Source organism: Siphateles boraxobius, unplaced genomic scaffold (genome assembly GCF_051911475.1).
Source record: "Siphateles boraxobius isolate OS27281-9 unplaced genomic scaffold, OSU_SipBor_1 65, whole genome shotgun sequence".
NCBI classification, from domain to species: domain Eukaryota; kingdom Metazoa; phylum Chordata; class Actinopteri; order Cypriniformes; family Leuciscidae; genus Siphateles; species Siphateles boraxobius.
The window spans coordinates 1,280,476-1,303,302 of NW_027509192.1; the positions used below are offsets into that span (position 1 = coordinate 1,280,476).

The 22,827-nt window shown below is 37.7% G+C and overlaps 1 protein-coding gene across 1 annotated transcript; it reads right to left on the bottom strand.

Annotated features, from left to right (window-relative positions):
• Nucleotides 1–63: 63 nt before the first annotated feature.
• Nucleotides 64–21,794, bottom strand: pidd1 (p53-induced death domain protein 1). The gene is made up of 16 exons (XM_077210102.1): nucleotides 21,547–21,794; nucleotides 19,661–20,278; nucleotides 18,639–19,052; nucleotides 16,750–16,908; nucleotides 16,381–16,432; nucleotides 15,369–15,570; nucleotides 13,917–14,066; nucleotides 12,788–12,961; nucleotides 11,420–11,567; nucleotides 10,231–10,366; nucleotides 9,190–9,340; nucleotides 8,746–8,869; nucleotides 8,520–8,635; nucleotides 7,567–7,674; nucleotides 7,193–7,371; nucleotides 64–555 (listed from the first exon to the last, which is right to left on the bottom strand). Exons 2-16 carry the CDS (start codon nucleotides 20,157–20,159, stop codon nucleotides 321–323), a joined length of 2,847 nt encoding a protein of 948 aa, XP_077066217.1. The 5' UTR covers nucleotides 20,160–20,278; nucleotides 21,547–21,794; the 3' UTR covers nucleotides 64–320.
• Nucleotides 21,795–22,827: the final 1,033 nt, after the last annotated feature.

Below are 22,827 nucleotides of genomic sequence, written 5' to 3' on the forward strand. Positions count from 1 at the left end.
GAAATATGACACTTTTTGAGAGGCTACATGAGATTCACCCATATGCATAAAATGTTTTGATTGTTTGTTGAACGTGTAACAGGAATAAGGTTTATTTAAGTGCTACATTGTGTCTCACTATGAATAAAGCTGGACTCTTGAGTTCTTGAGAGAGAGAGAGAGAGAGAGAGAGAGACATCATTCAGACAGACAGCTGATCTGAGACCTGTGAGAAGAGACACTGTATGTCCATGTGTGTCTTTATTGTCTCCAGTGCTGCTGTTTGTCATGTTCTTGGCATCCGCTCTCAGCACGATCATGTGTGTGTGTGTGTGTGTGTGTCAGCTGGACTGAGGGTCTGCAGAGGTAGCTGGTGTCTCCAGCCCGACTCGCTTTAGTGATTCTTCATACTTCCTCTTTCCCAGAGTCACTACGTCCTCTATTTCTTCCGCCAGGTCCCGCCTGCCACTGTCCACCAGTGCTTTCACCAGCCGCTGCACCGCCCCAGGCCCCGCCCCCTGCTGCCCTCTCGCCCAATGAAAGAGCATCGCCAATACCTGGGCCCCAAAGTTGTCCCTGACAAACACAAACACATGGAGATGCCATTTTATTTTTATTACTATTTATAATCGCAATTTTTTGTGCCATTCTTAATTTCTTTGTTAAAATTATGTTTCCTGTTTCTGTACACAATGTCAATGTGTGTACATCATGGCGGTATTTGATATGCTGTTTTTAATTGTATGCTTTTAATAAAAAAAACTGTATTGTTATTGTATAAACCCATTTTATTTTGACAATGAAGATTTTTGCACTGTGCATTTTTGCAATATCAAGACAGAAAAGCAATTTTTACTCCCAAATTATCATTGATTTTTATCAATTAACAAATTTTATTTATTTTTTATCATGTCATTTAAAGCATGGATGCATATAATAAATCAAATTAAATAATTATATATCTAAATCAATATATATTTTTTAAATTAAGTAAATAATAATAAATAATAAAATATACAATGAAATGTTGTGATAAATAAAATTAAAAAATAAAAGTGAGCATAAATAAATAAGGCAATTTTGTACTGATAAAAGTTAAACACTTTTAACCCCCAAATTTCATTAACGTAATCTTATAATTATATATATATATATATATATATGAGCCTAAATAAATAGGGCATACAATTATTCATATAAATGTAATGTCATATACCTTTAAATTAATAAATGCATTTTGTGCCTCATTTATGCTGACATTTTTTTGCACTTTTATTGATTGCAACACTTCAGAATTAATTTAATTATTCATAATTTATATAATTTTGTCTGCTATATTGTTGCTTTATAGAACACATTTATTGATATTGGTAACACTTTATATAACATATATTTACTAAAGTAATAACAGTAAATTAGGCATAATTACATGCAAGTAACCAAACCCTAATCCTAACTCTATAGTAAGTACATGTTCTTAATTAATGTTACTCAAATGTATAATTACAGTGTAACAAGGACACCTTAAAATAAAGTGTAACCTTGAAATTGAAGTTGACTTGAGAGATACTGGGGTGTAAAGACTACAGAAAAGAGGGCTATAACATAGAGAACTGTGAGAAAATGAGTGTGCATGCATGCGTGTGAATGTGTCCCGTCTCCTGCAGTGTCCCAGATGGCTCACTGATCAAAACCAAACACTCAAAATTCACCATTGTTGTCTTAGTTTCCTCCATCCCTCATTTTCACACTGCCTCTCTCTTTCTCTGTAACGCATTTCCCATAGTGATTTTATACCAGCGCAAACATGCCTGTGATAGAGCAAACCAATCTCAAAAAATGAAAAAACTGAACTTATGATATTTGGTTCTGAAAACGGTCCTAAAAAGCTCATGATGTTGGAGCCGATAGCCTCATGCTCAATGCTCCGACATGAAGCACTGTTGCGCTTCGGGCGACCTGAGTTCGAGTCCCGGCTCGCAACTATTCCCGATCCTCTCCCCCTCTTCTCTTCCTGTCAGTTCTCTACTATCCTATCTCAATAAAAGCAAAGAAAGGCCAAAATACAGGGTTCGTACAGACTCTGTCAAATGAAATTCCAGGACTTTCAAGGACTTTTCAAGCACTACTTTTTTGGATTTCAAGGACTTCAATCGGCACTTATCAAACAATATCTTTATTATTATTTTTATTTATTTCATTTTATTTTTTTACTCAAATTAAACATATGGTATCTGATGTTTCACTTCATATAGGTCAATCCATTGACCAGCGCTGTCAGGCATGGGAAATCCCCTTAACCATTGAAAGGATATTGAAACTGAATTTTTTTCTATTAATATATATGATTGACCTGAAGAATGAAAGTTGTATTATATACTTGATATCATGCTCATAGCCATGAGAAATAGCTCTATATCTCAGACGGGCTGCAGCGTTGATTTAGCGTGAAACAATTGTATTTTTTCAACAACAACAAAAAAAAATCCCAATATTTTGAATTTGGGATGCACCGATACCACTTTTTGCAGAACGAGATACCGATACCGTAACCGATCCCTGAATTTTCACTGCATTTGTAATTTTTAAATGTATTAGTAGATAAACCAAAAGAATATAAATCATATTAGTTGGCTTAATTTGTTCATCAAATATATATTTCTTTCAATTATTTTCATGCTTAATTAAGCCTGCTAAAATGCATTGTACTGTATGAGCTTCTGTTACTGTACATTCTAATGCTCTATCATATTTTATCTTTCATTGAATAGCACAGCACATACTTAGCAAAGGATTGGGTCAGTGGTACAAATGTTTAGACACCAGTGAAATATCAATTATTTAATCCCAATTTTGATACTACAACAAAAACTGCCAGCCTAATTAATGTGAATTTAAAACATTATTAAAGGTAAGCACTAAGCAGCCAGCAACAAAATAAGAACCAATAATCAACTTACAAATAAATAAAATAGAACAAAGAAAGGCTACAAATGAAATAAACAGTGTTTTTAGAGTTTTTCGGGTATATCTAGTACAGAAATTTGAATAAAGTAATAAAATGTGAAAAAATTGCATATTCATTACTGGATAAATTAAATATAGATGTATCTTTTTGTAAAGCTGAAAAGGGCAGCCTATTTAGTCAAGAGCAGTAAGTATTTATTTGTCCATTGTTTGATTAACATTAAAACAGCAGTGGGTTTGTTAAACTGCCCCTTTAAGACCGAAAGCACGGACGCATTTGAACATGGCTACAATCACTTGAGATATAACTGACTTTGTTTACTAGGATACTCGCCAAGATGGCCGTTTTTACATAAATTTGTGTGAATTGTCCGTACAAGCGCAAGACGTGAAAGACAATTTAATTCAGTATTGTCGCGCGGAGACGCCGGTTTGCGGGGCGCGCGCTGATGTTTGCGTTCATGGAACTTCTTGACCGCAAACGTCCAGTAATAATGTAGGGAATCACTCGTTATACACAAATCAGATAACAGTTCATGTTTTACTTTACTTATATACGAGTTAGTTTTCATCCAAATAATACGTGCTGAGTGAACGATCAGCAATAAGGAGCATTCAACAGAACCGGCTCTCTCGTCAGTTAACGTTAATAATAAGCTACATGCCTCGTTTTATTTTCTTTGCCATTGACATCCCACTGAACTACAAACCTTCCACTGATGTCTGTTTAAAGGGATGTGCTCGACCAGCTCGCGTGTCTGTGCCGCTGCGCGCTCAATCCACTGCGCGGTTTCCTCTGAGCAGCTTGCGCACCACAGCTATGTGTTACTATACACACGCTGCCTGGTAGGCCTATCGGTTGTGGGATTCTGAGTATTTTTACATGAGCTTGGTATCGGTGCATCCCTATTTTTAATAATTCAAGCACTTTTCAAGAACCTCTTCAAAAATATGTTTGTTTTCAAGGGTTTTCCAGGACTCAAATTTCAAAAAGTAAAATTCAAGTACTTCAAGCACTTTAAGCACCTTGTATGAAACCTGAAAATATAGCATAGCACCTATCAACCTCCATCACTGTAGATCTTCAATACATTATCAACTGCCCAACCTCTGCAACAGTGGATGGACTGGTGGAGCACTATAATACATCTCTGAGCAGTGTTTTTGACTTCCATGCCCCTATCAGGACACGGGAAGTCAGCTTTGAACGCTCTGCCCCCTGGTTCACACAGGAACTGCGGCAAATGAAAACTAAGGGCCGTATCCTGGAACGCCGCTGTAAACAGTCTGGTCTATCTGTTCACAAGCTCGCTTTCCGCGACCATCAAAAGGCTTATCTTAAGTCCTTGAAGGGTGCGCGCTCTAAATTTTATTCCAACCTCATCAAAAAAATTACTGGAAATTCCAAACAGCTTTTCACTACATTAAACAATTTTTTGAAGCCCAAATCATCTCTATTCACTGAAACCACAGTGGAGCGATGTAACAGCTTCATTGACTTTTTTAGAACGAAAGTCAATAACATCCGCTCTTCAATATCTGGCTCTTCCTCCCTGTTTCCACCGTCCTCTGACCCCCTGCCCGGGAGAATGCCATTCCTTTCGCACTTCACTGAGGTTCAGCAGAGCCACGTTGAGGAAACCATCAAAAGAATGAAGTCGTCCACCTGCATTTTGGATCCCATCCCGACTGTTCTGCTTAAGTCATTCATTCCTAGTGTCAGCCAAATCATCACCGAGTTTGTTAATCTCTCTCTCAAAACTGCTTTTGTCCCCCTTGCTCTTAAAACTACTGTCATCCGTCCAATACTCAAGAAATGGACCCTAGACCCGGAGGTCCTGGGAAATTACAGGTCAATCTCCAACCTCACCTTTCTGTCAAAGGTTCTAGAGAAGGAAGCCGCCTCTCAACTTCATATCCATTTAAAAAACAACAACCTATTTGAGATATTTCAATCAGGCTTTCGTTCGGGCCACAGTACCGAAACAGCTCTGCTCAGGGTGACAAATTACCTTCTTATGGCAGCTGATTCAGGATCATCATCACTGCTCATTCTGCTCGACCTAACAGCAGCATTTGACACAATAGACCATACCATCCTCCGGGACCGCCTCCACAACACAGTTGGACTGTCGGGAACGGTACTGTAGTGGTTTGAGATCTACCTCTCTGGCAGGACTGACGTGTTATATTGGGAGAATGTGAGTCCAGGATGCTCCCTGTTACATGTGATGTCCCACAGGGGTCGGTTCTCGGTCCTATCTTATTCATACTATACATGGTACCACTCGGTTCTGTCATCAGCAGACATGGACTATCCTTCCATTGTTATGCTGATGACTTGCAACTTTATATCAAGACTGCCTCAAGCCCCTCCATAGCCATGTCACGACTCACCACATGTCTTGAGGAGATAAAGGCATGGATGAAAAGCAACTTACTCCAGCTGAACCCTAGTAAAACTGAGGCATTACTTGTTGGCACCCCTCATCAGATTCGCTCCTCTCCCATTTCTCACTTCATCTTCGACGATCAGGTCATCACTATCTCCTCCTCAGTCATAAACCTAGGGGTTCGGTTTGACCCGCAGCTGACCTTCAATGATCACATTAGACACGTTTGCAAAACCTCCTTCCACCATCTTCGAAACATCTCCAAGCTCCGTCCCCTTCTAACTCTTCCAGATGCAGAGAAACTTGTTCATGCCTTTATTTCCACCAGGCTGGACTACTGTAACGGACTATTCATTGGGATGTCTGGCAGAAATATCCAGAAGCTTCAATACATCCAGAATAGCGCTGCCAGAGTCCTAATGAGAGTCCGAAAATATGATCAAATAACTCCCATTCTACACTCACTGCACTGGCTCCCTGTTTCATTCCGGATCGAAAAATCCTCATGCTTACACAAAAATGTATCACCGGACATGCACCACCATATCTACAAGAACTCATCACCTTGAAACCTCAGATCAACAGGACACTTGGTTCTACAGGTCCCCACCACCAGGCTTCGTACCATGGGGGACCGAGCTTTTTGTTCAGCTGCACCACGGCTTTGGAATCACCTCTCGAGTGAGCTGAGAGCAGTACAGAGCCTGGACACTTTCAAAGCAGAACTGAACACTTTTTTATTCAGAAAGGCTTTTATGTGCTGATTATTTTTATTATTTTGTAGCTGCTGTCGTTCTCCTGTGTAGCACTTTGAGATTCTTCGGAATGGAAAGTGCGTTATAAATAAAATATATTATTATTATTATTATTATTAAAAAAAGCTCATGAATATTAATGAAGTCATGCTGATCTGGCTTGGTAATAATTCCTGCACTGAGTCATCAGTGTTCACGGAAATCTAATGTTGCAATAAACAACCTATCATGGATAGATTAATATAACACAATTTATGTATAATCTGTTATCACTGTCCTTATGAAATCTGAAATGAGCACAATATTTTCCCAAATATTGTGGATTCATTCTACCTCGGACTCACTGATCAGCAGAATTGTTAAATGCAGTGTTGTGCCTGAACGCGTTCATTGAATGATAGTTCATGAACTCGTTCATATTTTGGGCGAACGTGAACTGAACGTACTGTATTACTGCCTGATGAACGTTACTGTGAACTCGTTCATTCTGGTGTCTGTGAACGCCACGCTCTCTCGGTTTAACTTCGTTCAATAGGGTGCCAGATTTCTATAGAGCCTTGCAGGGGAAAACCCGGATAAAACACACCATAAACAGGCCTTAATGTGTAGCGGAAAAACACCCAATCTGGCAACACCAGCCACCAGTGTCGCACACCGCATGCATCATCAAAACAAAAAGCAGCAGGGGGCGTCGTATGATCATTTAAACGAGTTTTATGACAAGGTCGGTGAGGATGGGAAAAATCTTACATTTCTGTGCAAACTTTTCCCGCCGATAAAATAATTGCTGTCTGTGGTTCTATATGGGCTGTGGCAATAACTTTGAAAAATAATAGCTCGCAGCAACATATGGAAAAAAAGAACTATGAACTAGTTGAAAACTTTTAAGTATGAACTATGAACTGAACTAGTTCATTTTAAAATCTGTGAACTGAACTTTGAACTAGTTTATGTAGAAAGTGAACTTTCCCAACACTGGTTAAATGGACCTGCTGTAAAATCTGTCCTGTAATAAAGACAGGACGTGCTGTTGGCCCCAGCGCCATCTGCTGGCGGGCTCTTTCACACACTCCTCACAGGCTCTGATCTGATGCTCACCTGTGCTGGTTTCGGATCCGCTCCAGCTGGTCGTAGCCGATGCCCAGGCTGATGCCTATATTCTGCCACTCGTGGTTGATGCGTAAGGAGATGGACAGCAGGTTGGCCTGTGTCAGGTAGCCGCTCTCCGGGTCTCCCAGGTTCAGCTCCCCGGAGATGTTCCCGTCACAGTCAGCGTTCTGTGTGCGAAAATATGATCATACCATTCTTATTTATCTATCATAGTTGAAATTCTACAAGAGTTTAGAGAAGTGATCATGATTTTTCTCTGTTCCAAACACTAGCCTTGCTGTCTACATAAGCAGCTTCCTAACCAAAAAGGGAAACTAATAAGTGACTGATTTGTAACATTATTGGTTTTCGAGATCGCTCACAGGAATCCGCAGAGGAAGCGTCGCCATCCACTGGTTGTCGTGACCTTTTCTTTTACTTGCTACTTCCTCTGGAAGATCAATCGGCACTTCACCCCTGTAAAATGAAACCTGGAGGGAAACATCTTATTACAAGAGAGATAAAAGTGATAAAGCTGAAAGTGATAATCATCACAACAACATCATCATCACATCTGATCAGATCACATATGAGGTCAATATGCAAAGCTATATGTTCCACCAATGAGATTCCAAAGTGGGAGGAGCTAACCAAACACTTTGCATTTGAGAAGAACATGAGCTGTGTTCAAAATCCCCCCTACACCTTTGTTCCCTATTCCCTACATTAGTCCACTAATATAGTTCATTTAAACGAGTGAGTGAATTCGGACACTGAGTGTGTCGTAAGGGCTGCCGCTTTTGCATAGTTTCTGCTGTTTAATAATCATTTGAGGTTTAGCAAACTGGCAGCTCCAGTAGTTATTATGAAAAGATTTATCTTGAACTCTGTCATGGAATCTAGCATGTATAAACCTTAATTAAACAGTTTAATAATAAAATAGGAATTTATACCTGTATGATATTACGCTGGTCCCACATGGGACCAGCGGTTTGGAAAACGGATGGATGGATGATTCAGATGCGGCGCCATCTTCTGGTCAGATACAGGAATTCATTCGGCACAACCATCACAGTGCATTATGGGTATTTTCTAGCCGTTGAGCGTACTTCACATTTGTTGTACAGTGTTATTTGTTATTGCGGTGAATTGTGGGATTGAATGAGTGCACTAGATAACGGCCACTATGGTTTCAGACACCACTACAAAAGCCTGTCCCCTCAAATAGTGCCCTATTTAGGGGTATAGGGGGCGATTTCAGACACAGCCATGGAAGACAAGTGAGTTGCACAGCTGAAATACTGGAATAATCTAACAACGATCAACCCTGTCTCACCTGTCCTCTCACGGGGCCCTGCTGAGGGCTGATCGGGCACACATAGACCTCTTTAATGTTCTTCAGGTGAGAGTAAAAGGTGAATGAGAGTCTGCCCTCTTTACAGTCAGGACGGTCTGAGGACACAACCATTCGGGTTAACTTTAATATGTTTAATAGTTTGCATCTATTCATGCTGTATAGGTTGAGGTGTGTTTATTGTTGTAAACATGTATGCGTCCAGCACCTGAGCTGATGTCAATGCCTCTCTCAAAGCCAGCGAAGAACTGTTCTCCCTCCAGCAGGATACACAACTCAGACGGCTGAGGACCGTCATACTGCTCCGACAGAGACGACAACCTGCTTTCAGCCTGAAGAGAGACACACGAACAAGGACTGCTAAAACTGTAGCGTATCATTTGAATGAAATTAGAGCCTATAATTATTAAGAAGTTCAAAGATTGACTTCCTGGAAAACGAATATCACAGACTTGAATGTGGATTCTTTTTGCATTGCACTTTTCATTACATTGACTTCCATTCATATGCAATGCATGTTGTGAATGCAGGAGACAGGAAACGCAATGCGAATTTTGCTGCGTTCCAGTGTCCGAAGAAATTTTGCATGCTTAAAAGTCTAGTGTGACCACGGACTAACCCAGAACACCCTAGAAACCACACAAGCACTCACCTTGTCAGACGGCAGGCACTGCAGCAGAACCTGCTCTGGGTCGTTTTTTCTCTGTAGAGCCAGGAATCGAACCCGGAACTGTTTTAAGCGCTGATACATCTTCCTGACAACACCACTAACACACCTGTGAGTGGTGTACCACAACCAGTACCTGAACACACACACACACACACGCACTGTATATGACAGACCGTATGCGTTTACACTACTGGTCACAAATCAGGAATAATTCAGATTTTTAAAATGTTTTTGAAGTTTCTTCTGCTCACCAAGGCTGCATTTATTTAATACAGTAAAACAATGAAATATTATTTAAAATGAAAATAAAGGTTTTCTATTTGAATATTTAAAAATGTAATTTATTCCTGTGATCACAGCTGAATTTTCAGCATCATTACTCCAGTCTTCAGTGTCACATGATCCTTCAGAAATCAGTATAATATGATGATTTTATGCTCAAGAAACATTTCTGATTATTATCAATTTTGAAAACTGTTGTGCTGTTTCATATTTTTGTGGAACCTGTGATACACTAACATTCAAAAGTTTGGGGTCAGTAAGATTAAGATTAAAAATAATAATAATAATACTTTTATTCAGCAAGGAAGCATTAAATTGATCCAAAGTGACAGTAAAGACATTTATAATGGTACAAAAAAATTATATTTCAAATAAATGCCGATCTTTTAAAACTCCTATTCATCAAATAATCCAGGAAAAATTGTATCACGGTTTCCAGAAAATATGAAGAGGCAAAAACTGTTTTTAGCCTTGATAATAACAAGAACCATTATTAATAATTGAGTACCAAACATAATTGATAATAATCATCATATTAGAATGATTTCTGAAGGATCAAGTGACTCCGAACACTGGAGTAATGATGCTGAAAATTCAGCTTTGATCACAGGAAAATAATGTCATTTTAACATTTTTAAATAGAAAACAGTTATTTTAAATTATAATAATATTTGTCTTTTCTGTATTTTTGATCAAATAAATGCAGCCTTGGTGAACAAAAGAGACTTCTTTGCTGCTCACCATGAGAAGTGTGTGATTGAGAAGATGGCGTAGATGTGCGTGACGTTGAGGGACACCTGAGCGGTGATGTCAGTCCAGGTGTGTGCCGTGGGGTCGCCGTGCATCAGGTGCAAACGGGACATGTCCACCATGTGTCCTGAACACACACATATGAACCTAAAACATCCATCAGCAGTACACATTGCTTTGTTCAGAGCACACTACCATACTACTCATACTAGTTTTGCAGTATGTAAACTGTGAGCAGTTCAGCACCAAACAACACTGTAATATATATTAATAAATAAATAAAAATCAATAAATTATGACAAACAATATTAACTGATTTTCTTGAATTGGATACCACTTGGATGTGATGTAGTGAGGTCATGTGAAAACATTAGCATTTTTATACACAAACTATTTATATATATATATATATATATATATATATATATATATACATAAATGTATTTGTAGTATACTTAGTATAAAATAAATGACAAATACATTTTAGTATATTTATTTTTCATTAGGTTATATATACAGTACATATTTTTTATTATTATCTTTTTTTATATAATTTGCTACAACGTAATAATAATTATTAAAATATAATAAATAAATAATCATGAATGTAATGTGGACTAGAACCCTATTATCTATGAGTTCACTTTTCAGTCCAGCTACCAAGTCAAAATAAAACACTTACTTTAAACAAAAATTATGTTATCTATTTACTTGCATATCATATCACCTTGAACTGACATCGCAGAACTTTGAAGATGTGAAAGTATTGTTAAATTATTGAAATATTAACTCAAAATATTAAGTAATATTTTATGTCTAAGGGGTTCGGCTGGCAAAAAAGTTTGGGAACCCCTGAATTAAATAAAAATAATCAAAGCGTGTCATTAACAAAAAATAAATAAATAAAGACAACACAAGCGCACTTTTCAACATTTGACAAAATAAAACCTGAGTCTGAAATGCTAAAACAATAGATCTAGTGTTGTATATAAAACCTGTATATAAACAACACATTGTACACATTCCTCATTTGTTAAGCTGCATTAATGTCTAGCATAAGTTAAACCGCTGATGTCTGTAAATATAAATCTCAGGTAGGAATGAGTCTCTAATAAGATTAAGATCTGCCCAGTTTAACAATAAAACCGTTTCCTAGAAAGAAGTAAACGTGATGCAATACCAGTCACTCCAGGTGGTAGAGGAACCTGGACTGTGATTGGCTGAAGGAAGTGCATGCTGGGAGTTTGAGAGAGGCATAGCAGTGGGCTTGCACTGGCTTGAGGGTCTCCGGCCAGGTGTTTCACCTCAGACTGCGCCACCTGCAGGACCTAAGGGGAAAAACTAATATATCAACACAGAATTAACCAATATGTGTCATGGGATAATAACAATTAAAGGTGCATTGTGTAATATTTAGGAGGATCTTTTGACAGAAATGCAATATCATATACATAACTATGTTTTCAGTGGTGTACAAAGACCTTACATAATAAACCGTTATATTTTTATTACCTTAGAATGAGGCATTTCTATCTACACACACCGCGGGTCCCCTTATATTGAAATGCGCCGTCATGTTTCTACAGGAGCCCTAAACGGACAAATGCGTTTCGTCACTATTTTGTTCTTCGTGCAAAGAAGCTAAGCTAAAGCACACTTCCCATACATCCTGATGTACTTTGTACATCTCAAGAAGGATGGCGTCTACGCTAATATTAGTCTCTCTGTTTATCCTGAGGTTTACCGCAGTCCGCCGGATCCAGGCCGTATCCGGATCTGATGAAGGACCTACGCCTGGACACGACGACATCGCATCCCTGAAGTGTCACTAGTCTTTCCCTTGTAAAGGCCTCCTTCCCTTTACCTCTGTACTGATAAAACGTTGTCGGGATAATTTCGGTTCACGTGGCTACGCGGAAGCGATAAAAAATTCTCAGAGCCACCAGGCACTGTTTTATGCAAATGAGCGGCCGGTTATTAAAGGTTTTCTGTTAAAACGGTGTCGTGTAAGCGGCCCCTAAGTTAATAACTAATGATTGTTGCGACGGAAGTGAATCAAACAAAACTAACTTCAGCTGGAAAATAACTTTATTCTAGAGCTGCTGTAAAGCCAAAACAATCTCTGTTACTGTAATTTCCTATTATCACTGTAAAGCTGCTTTGAAACAGTCCATTTTGTTAAAAGCACTATATAAAAGAAGGTGACTTGACTTGACTTAAAGTCAGCAAATAAAACACTGACACAATGATGAACAAGTAACAATAATATTCACAATAACATATCGCTTTCCTGAATAATTAAGAGAACCTAATTTATTAATTCATCTTTGTAATGAAACCTCATTGGTGAACTGGCTACTCTCTGCTGTCTCAGACGACGACATCATTTTCCTGTCGGCCACCGTAACTTCTGTTGGTTGCAATTCGAAACTTCACCACTAGATGCCGCTAAAATGTACACACTGCACCTTTAAATGATAAGCTTCAGTCCGAATATCTCATTATTAGAAGCAGTGGTTATTTTACTATAGTATATTCTTGAACAGACCTGCAGTGTGACCGTACGTGTCTCTGTTGTGCATTCTGGAGGGAAAGTAAGTTTGATCCCCGGGTCGTATTGAGAAACCAGCAGCACCCCCTCAGGGGACACGGAGCAACTGTCCAGGAACGGACGAGAGACGGCCACGAACCAAGAGAACTGCGACACACTGCAGCAGGCCAGCTACATACACACACACACACACACACACACACACACACACACACACACACAAACACACACAAACACACACAAACACACACACACACACACACACACACACACACACACACACACACACACACACACACACACACACACACACCAGAATATACAGTCAAACCAAAAATTATTCAAACACCAGATATCATTTTTGATATATGAACCTCTGCCAAAAATGAGATAATAATATTGAGTGAATGTTCTCCGCACATAATATACGCTCATCAAATACTTTCACTTCAAACTCACTAAATCCCTCAGCTCATTCAGAAATGCCGGTACTTGGGTAGAAGCCTGATAAAAATTGTAATATTAAACAAAAACATTTAGACGGACTTAGAGGCTTTTGCATCTGAAGTCTCCATATTTTTACTAGTGGGTGCTGGACACTATAGTTCATTTATGTAAGTGAGGATAGCAAAATAAAGTAATCTGTGACATATTATACCCATAAATTATTCATACAGTGGACTACCAGTAAAAATGATAAAAATATGGGACCAAAAATTATTCTGAGACTTTGACCTGACCATGTTTTGCTGAAGTGTTTTTTCTTTAATTTCTTTTTACACCACAGACTGAACAAAATGAAGCATTGCCTGGTAAGTGGTTGAGCTAAATTGGTATTATCTAATTGTGTACTTTAACAGCTGACAGATATTCAACCTGATTTATTTGTGAGACAGTCTAACAGAAGGATGGTTGAAATATCAACTGATTTGATAACTGATTTGTCATATTTTATTAATATTTTCTAAATTAAAGCAAATAAACTGTGATAATGTGAGAAATGCTGAAGGTGTCTGAATATATTTTGGTTGGACTGTGTATGTGCGCAGTAATGCTCTCATGATGGTGTACGGTGTTGCAACAATATGAAACGTAACATTTGACGAGAGCGATCTGATTGGCTCACCCGTGCTGGGCGGCCCCCTGGCCTGCAACTGTGTTTCTCACTTCCCCTCCTGGTCAGAGTCTGTAGTGTCGTCCAAGACTGACCATCAAACCTGCGGACTGCAACATCACCTTTCCGTGTTTTACGGTATGGGACGCACACCTCTACCGGCTAAAAGAATGACAGGGTGACAGAGACACTGGAAAATGTATTATAATTATTACATTTTAATAATATTCATTGTAGTGGAAGTTTTAATAGTCATTGATCCCAAACAGGTATCATAAGAAAAAAGAACCTATTCAATGTATAAAAGTATATGTGTGTACGTGCTTGTGCGTGACGTTTCAGGAACATATGGGACAGGACCTCTGACCTTAGGGACGGTCAGTTTTGGCCAGTTTATTTCAGTACCAGTTTGTGTCTTTAAGTAGAAACTGAACAGCAGTAAGGACCTTATCTGGGTGGGTGAAAGGTACAGCGGTACTTCCTGTTGGGTGTCACTCTCTTGCACAGCGTAACTTCTGTGTACTCGACTGAACCTATTCTTGCAAGAATAAATACTCATCTTTTTATTAATTTGACTCTGAGTGTCTCTTACGCAGTGATGATGTTTAACAGAATTTTTGCCACAACATCATATACTTATTTATTATAATAATTCATTTATTATATTTTATTCATAAATTATTAAATATAATAATACTGTATATTATTAATTTATAGTTTTAACTGTATTAGTTATTACTTGTAAACCAGCTTTGTTTCATTATAAAGATTATTATAATTATTATATATTACAAATATTCATATGTTTATTAATTATAATAATAAATGTTTTGTTATTTATAATAGTTCATATATTTATTCACTATAATAATATTTTTTTCATATGATATTTATAATATAATAATTTATATTTTTAACTGTATTAGTTATTACTTATAAAACAGGAGCTTTCTTTCACTATAGAAAATATTATAATGATTATATTTTAATAATATTCATATATTTATTAATTATAATATTAATTTGTTTACATTCTATTCATAATAGTTAATATGTTATTAATTATAATAATACTGTATTTTATTAATTTATAGTTTTAACTGTATTAGCTATTACTTATAAAGCAACATTTCTTTCACTATAAAATCACTATAAAAATTATTATTATATTTTATTAATATTTATATTTATATTGCTGGCAACTCGATTAATCTTGATTAATCACATCTAACATAAAAGTTTGTAAATACTTTTATGTTAGATGTGATTAATGGCGATTCATAAATTTGACAGCATTATTTATTAATTATAACAATTAATCATATTTTTTATATATTTTTTCATATTTTATTAATTATAATAATACTGTATTGTATTAATTTACAGTTATTAACTGTATTATTTTTACATCATAAAACAGGAGCAAGTATTTATATTGATATACATATAAGCAAAAATTACAACCTTCTCAAATGTGGCTCCATGTGGGCAGAGCTCCAGCTGTCGACTCAACAGGACGTCATGCTCCTCTAGCCACACCCACTTCCTGTCTGGCCTCCTCTCCGCCCACTGCAGTTGTGTGACAGTGTTTACGCATCTCCGTGGAAACAAGAGCTCCGCCCCTCCAGGAAGAAACACGTGACAACCAGCAGGTGATACTTGAAAACTGATGAGCAGAGAAGACTTACATTCAGAACATTATATAATATTTAAGTAGTAAATACATATATGTACCGGTATATATATAATGTAGGCCTATAAGGATCAGGGGCACAAAAAACTTAATCAGGACATCCCTAATTTTAAATTGTAGTGATATTTCACAATATTACTGTTTTTATTGTATTTTTGATCAAATAAATGCAGCATTGGTGAACAAAAGAGACTTCTTTCATAAACATTATAAAAAACTTACCGACCCCTAACGTTTGAACAGTAGTGTACAAACAGAACTAGTATAGTAGTTTGGGCCACCATATCGGTATCGGCCGACATTTTTAATGTTATTGTTATCTGCCAGATAAGGAAATGTGGGCGATATATTAAAGCTGATAAATAATGGATTATTTCCTTCAACTGAGACACTTCAGAAGCGCACTGTTTGCCATGATGGTTTTGGATTGCTTGAAATATGATTGGAATCATTTAAAAAAAGGAAAATGCAACATGTAACAAGTCTGTCATATAAGCTACATAAAATTATAATGAGAACATAATTATAATTGTGTGCTTGAGACTTGGCTTTTAATAGTGAGACTTTTGTTTTTGTAATCAGGCTCTCAAAAATTATATTAAAATTTGGATTTAGATGTATCGGCCAATATATCGGTTATCGGCTTTTAAATATAAAGAATTATCGGTTATCGGCCAAAATGTTCATATCGGCGCATAATTCCTAATAGTAGTATGCCATTCTGAAAATACCCACAGTGTGTGCTACATCTGAGTGTGTTTGTTAAAGGTGGGCTCGATTCACCTGTGCTGATCCAGTCCGAGGTGCAGCTCTCGGGTCTCAGAACAATCCAGAACTATTAAACACAAACAGTGTCTCATTGGGATCAAACAGGCTTGGTTTCATTCATCAATGACAAAACATCCAGAATACATGATTTAATCCAAACAGATCATATCTGTATGATAAACACTTCATTACAATAACTGATGTTGAACTGGTCGTCTTGGGAATGTGGGAAGGTGTTTGAAAAAAAAAAGTGTTCAGAATGATGTTTATTTTTACTTTTTGTTTCTGTACAATAACATTCTGTAACTCAATAAAAATTTGATCAACAAAAAAAATGTAATAATTGATGGTGAACTGAAGCAGTAGCAGTGCGAGTGGAGAGACCTGGGGTGACGTGCGCGAGCGGAGGGGGCGTCGGGGGGCGGCCCAGCGGGTTGTTCCTCACGTCCAGTTTGTCGAGCAGCGGGAGGGAATGCAAGCATGCAGGAACAGTCCTCAGATCATTACTCTGGATTACAAGCTGTCTCAGAGAGCGGAGAGATCCTGACACAGAATAAGTCATTCAGTCAGCTGACACAGGCTCACAAACACTACATCTTTCCCTTAAAAGCTACAAATCACACTCAAAAATAGTTGTTTCTGTTGTAGATAGCATAGTTTTTAAAAAATTAACAATTCGTTAGAGACTCATCAGGACACATAATCAGTTGCACTACAAATGTTGAGTGGTTTTTGTGTTTATTTAACTTTAGTTTGGAAAAATAATCCATAAAATAAATTATATTTTGTTTTATTATAAAGACCTAAAAATCTTATATAGATATTATCTTTTTGAATGGCAATTATTTATCATTTTGTCGCCTTTGTTTATTATTAAATCAAATATTAAATTCATTATTCAATATTATTTTAACTCTTTCCCTGCCAGTGTTTTTGAAAAAAAGTTGCCAGCCACCACCAGCATTTTCACAAACTTTTCATGGAATATCAGAATATTTTGTTGTATGAATGAATATCTGAACATGCAATATATATATCTATAAAAAAAAAGACAAAAAAAAATCTATCTTCATGCATTCTTTTTTATCAACACTTGAATGTGGGTAAGCTTCATTGAAAAAGCAACATTTTGAGCAAAATGCTGAGAAAAACACGATTTTGTCAAAGACTACGTCTGGATCAGATTCAGAGCGATGATCAAAACACAGATTGAGTAGATCGAGTTCATCAACACTCCCAGAGCTTCAGTCCTGTAGCTCGTCCTGGGTCGACATTTCATTCAGTGACATTAGGCAGTTTTTATTTATATGCCGTTTAATGTTGATGATCGTGTTATTTTACATATGCATATGTTTACATATGATATCGCTTGTTTCTGCTTCTTCTTGCCTGTGTTTTGATCAGGAGAATCAGTAATCTTTCAGACGATGTTGAGAGTAGCCTGGTCCCACCAGACTCTCGTACATTTAATTTTATTAGTACATAGAGTCTGGCACCGCTCCATTGACAAGCGTTAACTTCCTTGTAGGCGGGTACTCTATTGAAGTCTAAAACTATTGGATCTGCCCGGAGTCACTCTGGATCTGCCATAACCAATCGCTAACGTTTGGTCGTGACGAATGCCTAGCGTTCGCTTTAGCCAACTCATTCACCACTAACGGAACGAGCTGGATAATCAAACTTAAGAGTTTGAAATCTGATCAAACCCCGTGGGAAGGTTCTTGCTCCGGCTTTAACTTCTTGATATTCGGCAGCGTTGCCACAACGGACCGAATGGCTTCCCTCGCATCTTTCTCCGCTGCCATTACTGAACTACAACTCAAAATAACGCACAACATCAACATCATCGTTCTCAGCCACTCCCTCTGTTTGCTGATTGGCCTGGTAAAAAATTGATCGGAGAAAACCAAAGTCTACAGCACAATCCCAGACTAGTACTGAAGGAAAATGAAAATTGAGTGGAAGTACGTAGAAGGGCGGAGCCAGGCTAGTGTGATAGATAGCGCCCCCTAGCATAAAACAGTGAAAACATGGCAAGCGGGAAAATTCCATCAATGGCGGGGAAAGAGTTTAAATAATTACAAAATATATTGATTAACTTGTTTACCTATTTGACCTTGTTCTTGCCATGATAGCCTTAGATGCTAACATGGCATTAAACAACTAGATTAACAAATTATCCTTATGGTTAGTCTGTATTATTCATAATTCACTTTATATAAAAACAATTCAAGTCTAACTAATGTTCTCATTTAGCAAGATGTTTTCATCACCCAGCGTCTCCGGCAGCGCTCTGAGTCTGTTATTTGACAGCTCCAGTCTTTGTAAGTCCTGCAGTTGTCCCAGTTCTTCGGGAAGTGTCTCCAGCAGGTTGAAGGACACATCGAGCTCCTCCAGCCTGCAGAGGAGACCCAGACCCGGGGGAAGATCCACCAGCCTGTTCCCCAGCAGACTCACTCTCCGCAGGGACGCCAGCGCTCCCACACCCTCCGGCAGACCCGACAGGTGATTGTGACACAGCAGGAGCTCGGAGAGACGAGAGAGAGACAGGATACAGGGAGGAAGAGAGGAGAGCCGGTTGAAGGAGAGATCCAGGTGAATGAGGAGAGACAGAGAGGAGAAGGAGTCGGGGAGAGAGGAGAGGAGGCCTGGGAGAGGCTCAGCCTGAGGGTCGTGGAAACGCTGTCCTTCAGAAACATAACAAAGAGGGAGAATATTAACACATGGAAATGGGTGGACGGACGGCAGAGATAAATAGATAGAACGACAGACAGACAGACAGACAGACAGATAAATAGATAGACAGATAGAGATAGATAGATAGACAGATAGATAGAGATAGACAGAAAGACAGATAGATAGACAGATAGATAGAAAATAGACAGACAGATAGACAGACAGACAGACAGACAGACAGACAGACAGACAGACAGACAGATAGATAGATAGATAGATAGATAGATAGATAGATAGATAGATAGATAGATAGATAGATAGATAGATAGATAGATAGATAGACAGACAGACAGACAGACAGACAGACAGACAGACAGACAGACAGACAGACAGACAGACAGACAGATAGATAGATAGATAGATAGATAGATAGATAGATAGATAGATAGATAGATAGATAGACAGATAGATAGAGATATATAAAAGATAGACAGACAGACAGACAGATAGATAGATAGATAGATAGATAGATAGATAGATAGATAGATAGATAGATAGATAGATAGATAGATAGATAGATAGATAGATAGAAAATAAGTTTAATCTTGTGTGTATTTACCTCTGATAGCCAGCGAGCGCAGCTTTGTGAGTCGGGGCAGAACACGCAGTGAACTCTCTAGCGCCCCCTCATCCTCCGAGCCCAGTCTGAGGTACTGCAGGCCTCTCATCTGCTCCTGAACACACTCCCAGAACACGGGCAGAACCTCTCCTCCGGCCCGATACACATCCAGAACCAGCCGGCCCTCAGCCAACACGCCATCCAGACCCACCGACGGAGGAAGAGGAGGAGAGAGGCAGGGAAAAGAGGAGGAAGAGGACGACAAGATGGACGGAGCCCAGGTGTCCGTACGGTCAGAGGAAAAAGAGAGTCCTAATGGGGGACTTTCCTCTATTTCCGGTTTCCCAATGAAATCTGGAAAGGCCGGACGCACTTTCGTCTCCATCATCATCATCCTTCTTCCATCTGAAAAACCATCAATATGGCCTTCTCCTCCTTCTCCATCACTTGTGGCCAGCTTCACTTTCTCCTCCTCCTGTTTATTCTCCTCTCTCTCCATATTTCAGCCCCTCCTACAAAGCACATATAGTGAGAACATTGACAGAGAGGTGAATCTGCCCGCTCCACCTTCATCTTTCACATCTCTAGACTGGTGTCATGTCCAGACAAGCCCCTGCACTGGAGTGACAGAAAAGAGAGAGAAAGAAAGGTGTTAATTGGAAATGCTCAGAATCAATAAAATGTAACAATGAACTGCTGTGAGTAAAATTCAGGATCCGCACCTGAGCCACCACTGATAAATAATAAATAAATAAATAAATCAGTTTAGTCAATGCATTAATAACATTTTTAATTTGTTGATTAATATGAAATAAAATATTTCTAATAATAATAAATATAGTGTTAAATAAATGCACACAATTTGCTGAAATCAAATAAGCATTTAATCAGCAGTTACATGCATTACTGCACCTATATCAGTACCAAAAGATTAGATACAAACTATTTTAAAATGTTTTTGAAATAAGTCTCTTATGCTCATCAAGCCTGCATTTATTTGATCTAAAACACAGTAATATTGTGAAATAGTATTACAATTTAAAATAATGGTTTTCTCTTTTAATATACTATTTAATTTATTGCTGTGATTAAAGCTCAGTTTTCAGCATCATTACTCCAGTCTTCAGTGTCACATGATCCTTCAGAAATTATTTGAATATGCTAATTTGATACTCAGTTATTATCAATGTTGGAAACAGTTGTGCTGCTTAATATTTCTTTTGCAACCTGTGATACTTTTTTTCAGGATTCATTGATGAATAAAAAGTTAAAAGCACAGCATTAATTCAAAATATAAATATTTTCTAACAGTATAAATCTTTACGGTCACTTAACACATCCTTGCTGAATAAAAGTATTAATTTCTTTCAAAAAAAGAAAGAAAAAAATATTACTGACCCCAAACTTTTGAACGATTTGATTTTTTGATCAAATATTTGCAACCATGATGAACATAAGAGACTTCTTTCAAAAACATTAAAAATAGTAATGTTTCCAAACGTTTGACCTGAACATATATATAGCATTAATATTATACTTTCTGGATACCTGCACTGGCCCCTGAAAACCCATTTGTGTCGACCACCATCTTCACAAACTTTAGTAAGTGCAGTTTTGCCAAAATAATATATTTTTTTAATGTCATCTACCATTGTAAATCACTGTAAAGACACTATTGTCATTCATTCACATGTGACTAAAACTAACGTTAAATCACAGGCAGCTGCATTACAGTAACTTATGTAACAACATTTACGAGTACTGGCAAAACACTTCACATTTATACGGCATAGTCATCATGGGCATAATAAGTCATAGATCACGTTAACTAGTAACAGTCTGACTGAATGATCACTTACTCTTTAAACTGAACGAGAAACACTTACAATGCAGGATTTTAGGCGCGTATTTCTTGATGGACGTGACGTTTCTGTGACGTTCAAACAATATACGGTCTCACGCATTCTATTAAACTAACATTTACAGAACCGAAATGTAATATTAATTTGATACATTTACATCTGTTGAATACAATAAGTTCACTTCCGTGTTTCATGCACATGTTTCGTATTGACACACACACACACACACACACACACACACACACACACACACACACCGGGGAACTTTGAGCAAAGGGCGGGAGGAGATCTCTTAAAGAGACAGTGACAGCTAAAAAAGAAAAGAAAAAGAAATCTAGGGATAGTTAACACTTAAAGGGATACTGCACTTTTTTTGGAAATAGGCTCATTTTACAACTCCCCCACAGTTAAACTGTTGAGTTTTACCGTTTTTGAATCCATTCAGCCGATCTCCGGTTCTGGCAGTACCACTTTTAGCATAGCTTAGCATACATCATTGAATTGGACAAGACCATTAGCATTTCTCAAAAAAAAATGACCAAAGAGTTTCGATATTTTTCCTATTTAAAACTTCACTCTTCTGTAGTTGCATCGTGCACTAAGACCGACGGAAAATGTAAAGTTGTGATTTTCTAGGCTGATATGGCTAGGAACTATACTCTCATTCCTGCGTAATAATCAAGAAACTTTACTGCCGTACCATGAGTGCAACAGGCGTAATGATATGATGAGCTGGGGACTATTTTCAGGCGCTGCGTCATATCATTGCGCCTGCTGCACTCATGGTACGGCAGTAAAGTTTCTTGATTATTCAAAAACGGTAAAACTCAACAGTTTAACTCTGGGGGAGTTGTAAAATTAGCCTATTTCCAAAAAAAGTGGAGTATCCCTTTAAATGAAAATTAAGTAATAATTTGCTCACCCTCAAGTTGTTCAAAACCTGTATCAATTTCGTGTGCTTAACACAAAATAAAAGGTTTTTAAGAATGTTGTAAGAATGTTGGCAACTAAGTACAGATTCTATATGGAAGTCAATGGGGACCAGCAACTGTTTCAACATTCTTCAAAATATCTTCCTTTATGTTAAGAAAATACTCCATGCAAGTTTAGATTAGAATGACTTGAATAAATAATGATGGAATTTAGATTTTTGTGTGAACTATCCCTTTAATGTACAGTATAACATAATAGCCAATAATATAATTTAATATAATATAATTTTATATAATAAATCTCACTTATCTTATCTAACAGTCTGATTGTGTATGATTGTGAGAATGAAATGAAGCATCATCAACCTCTGAT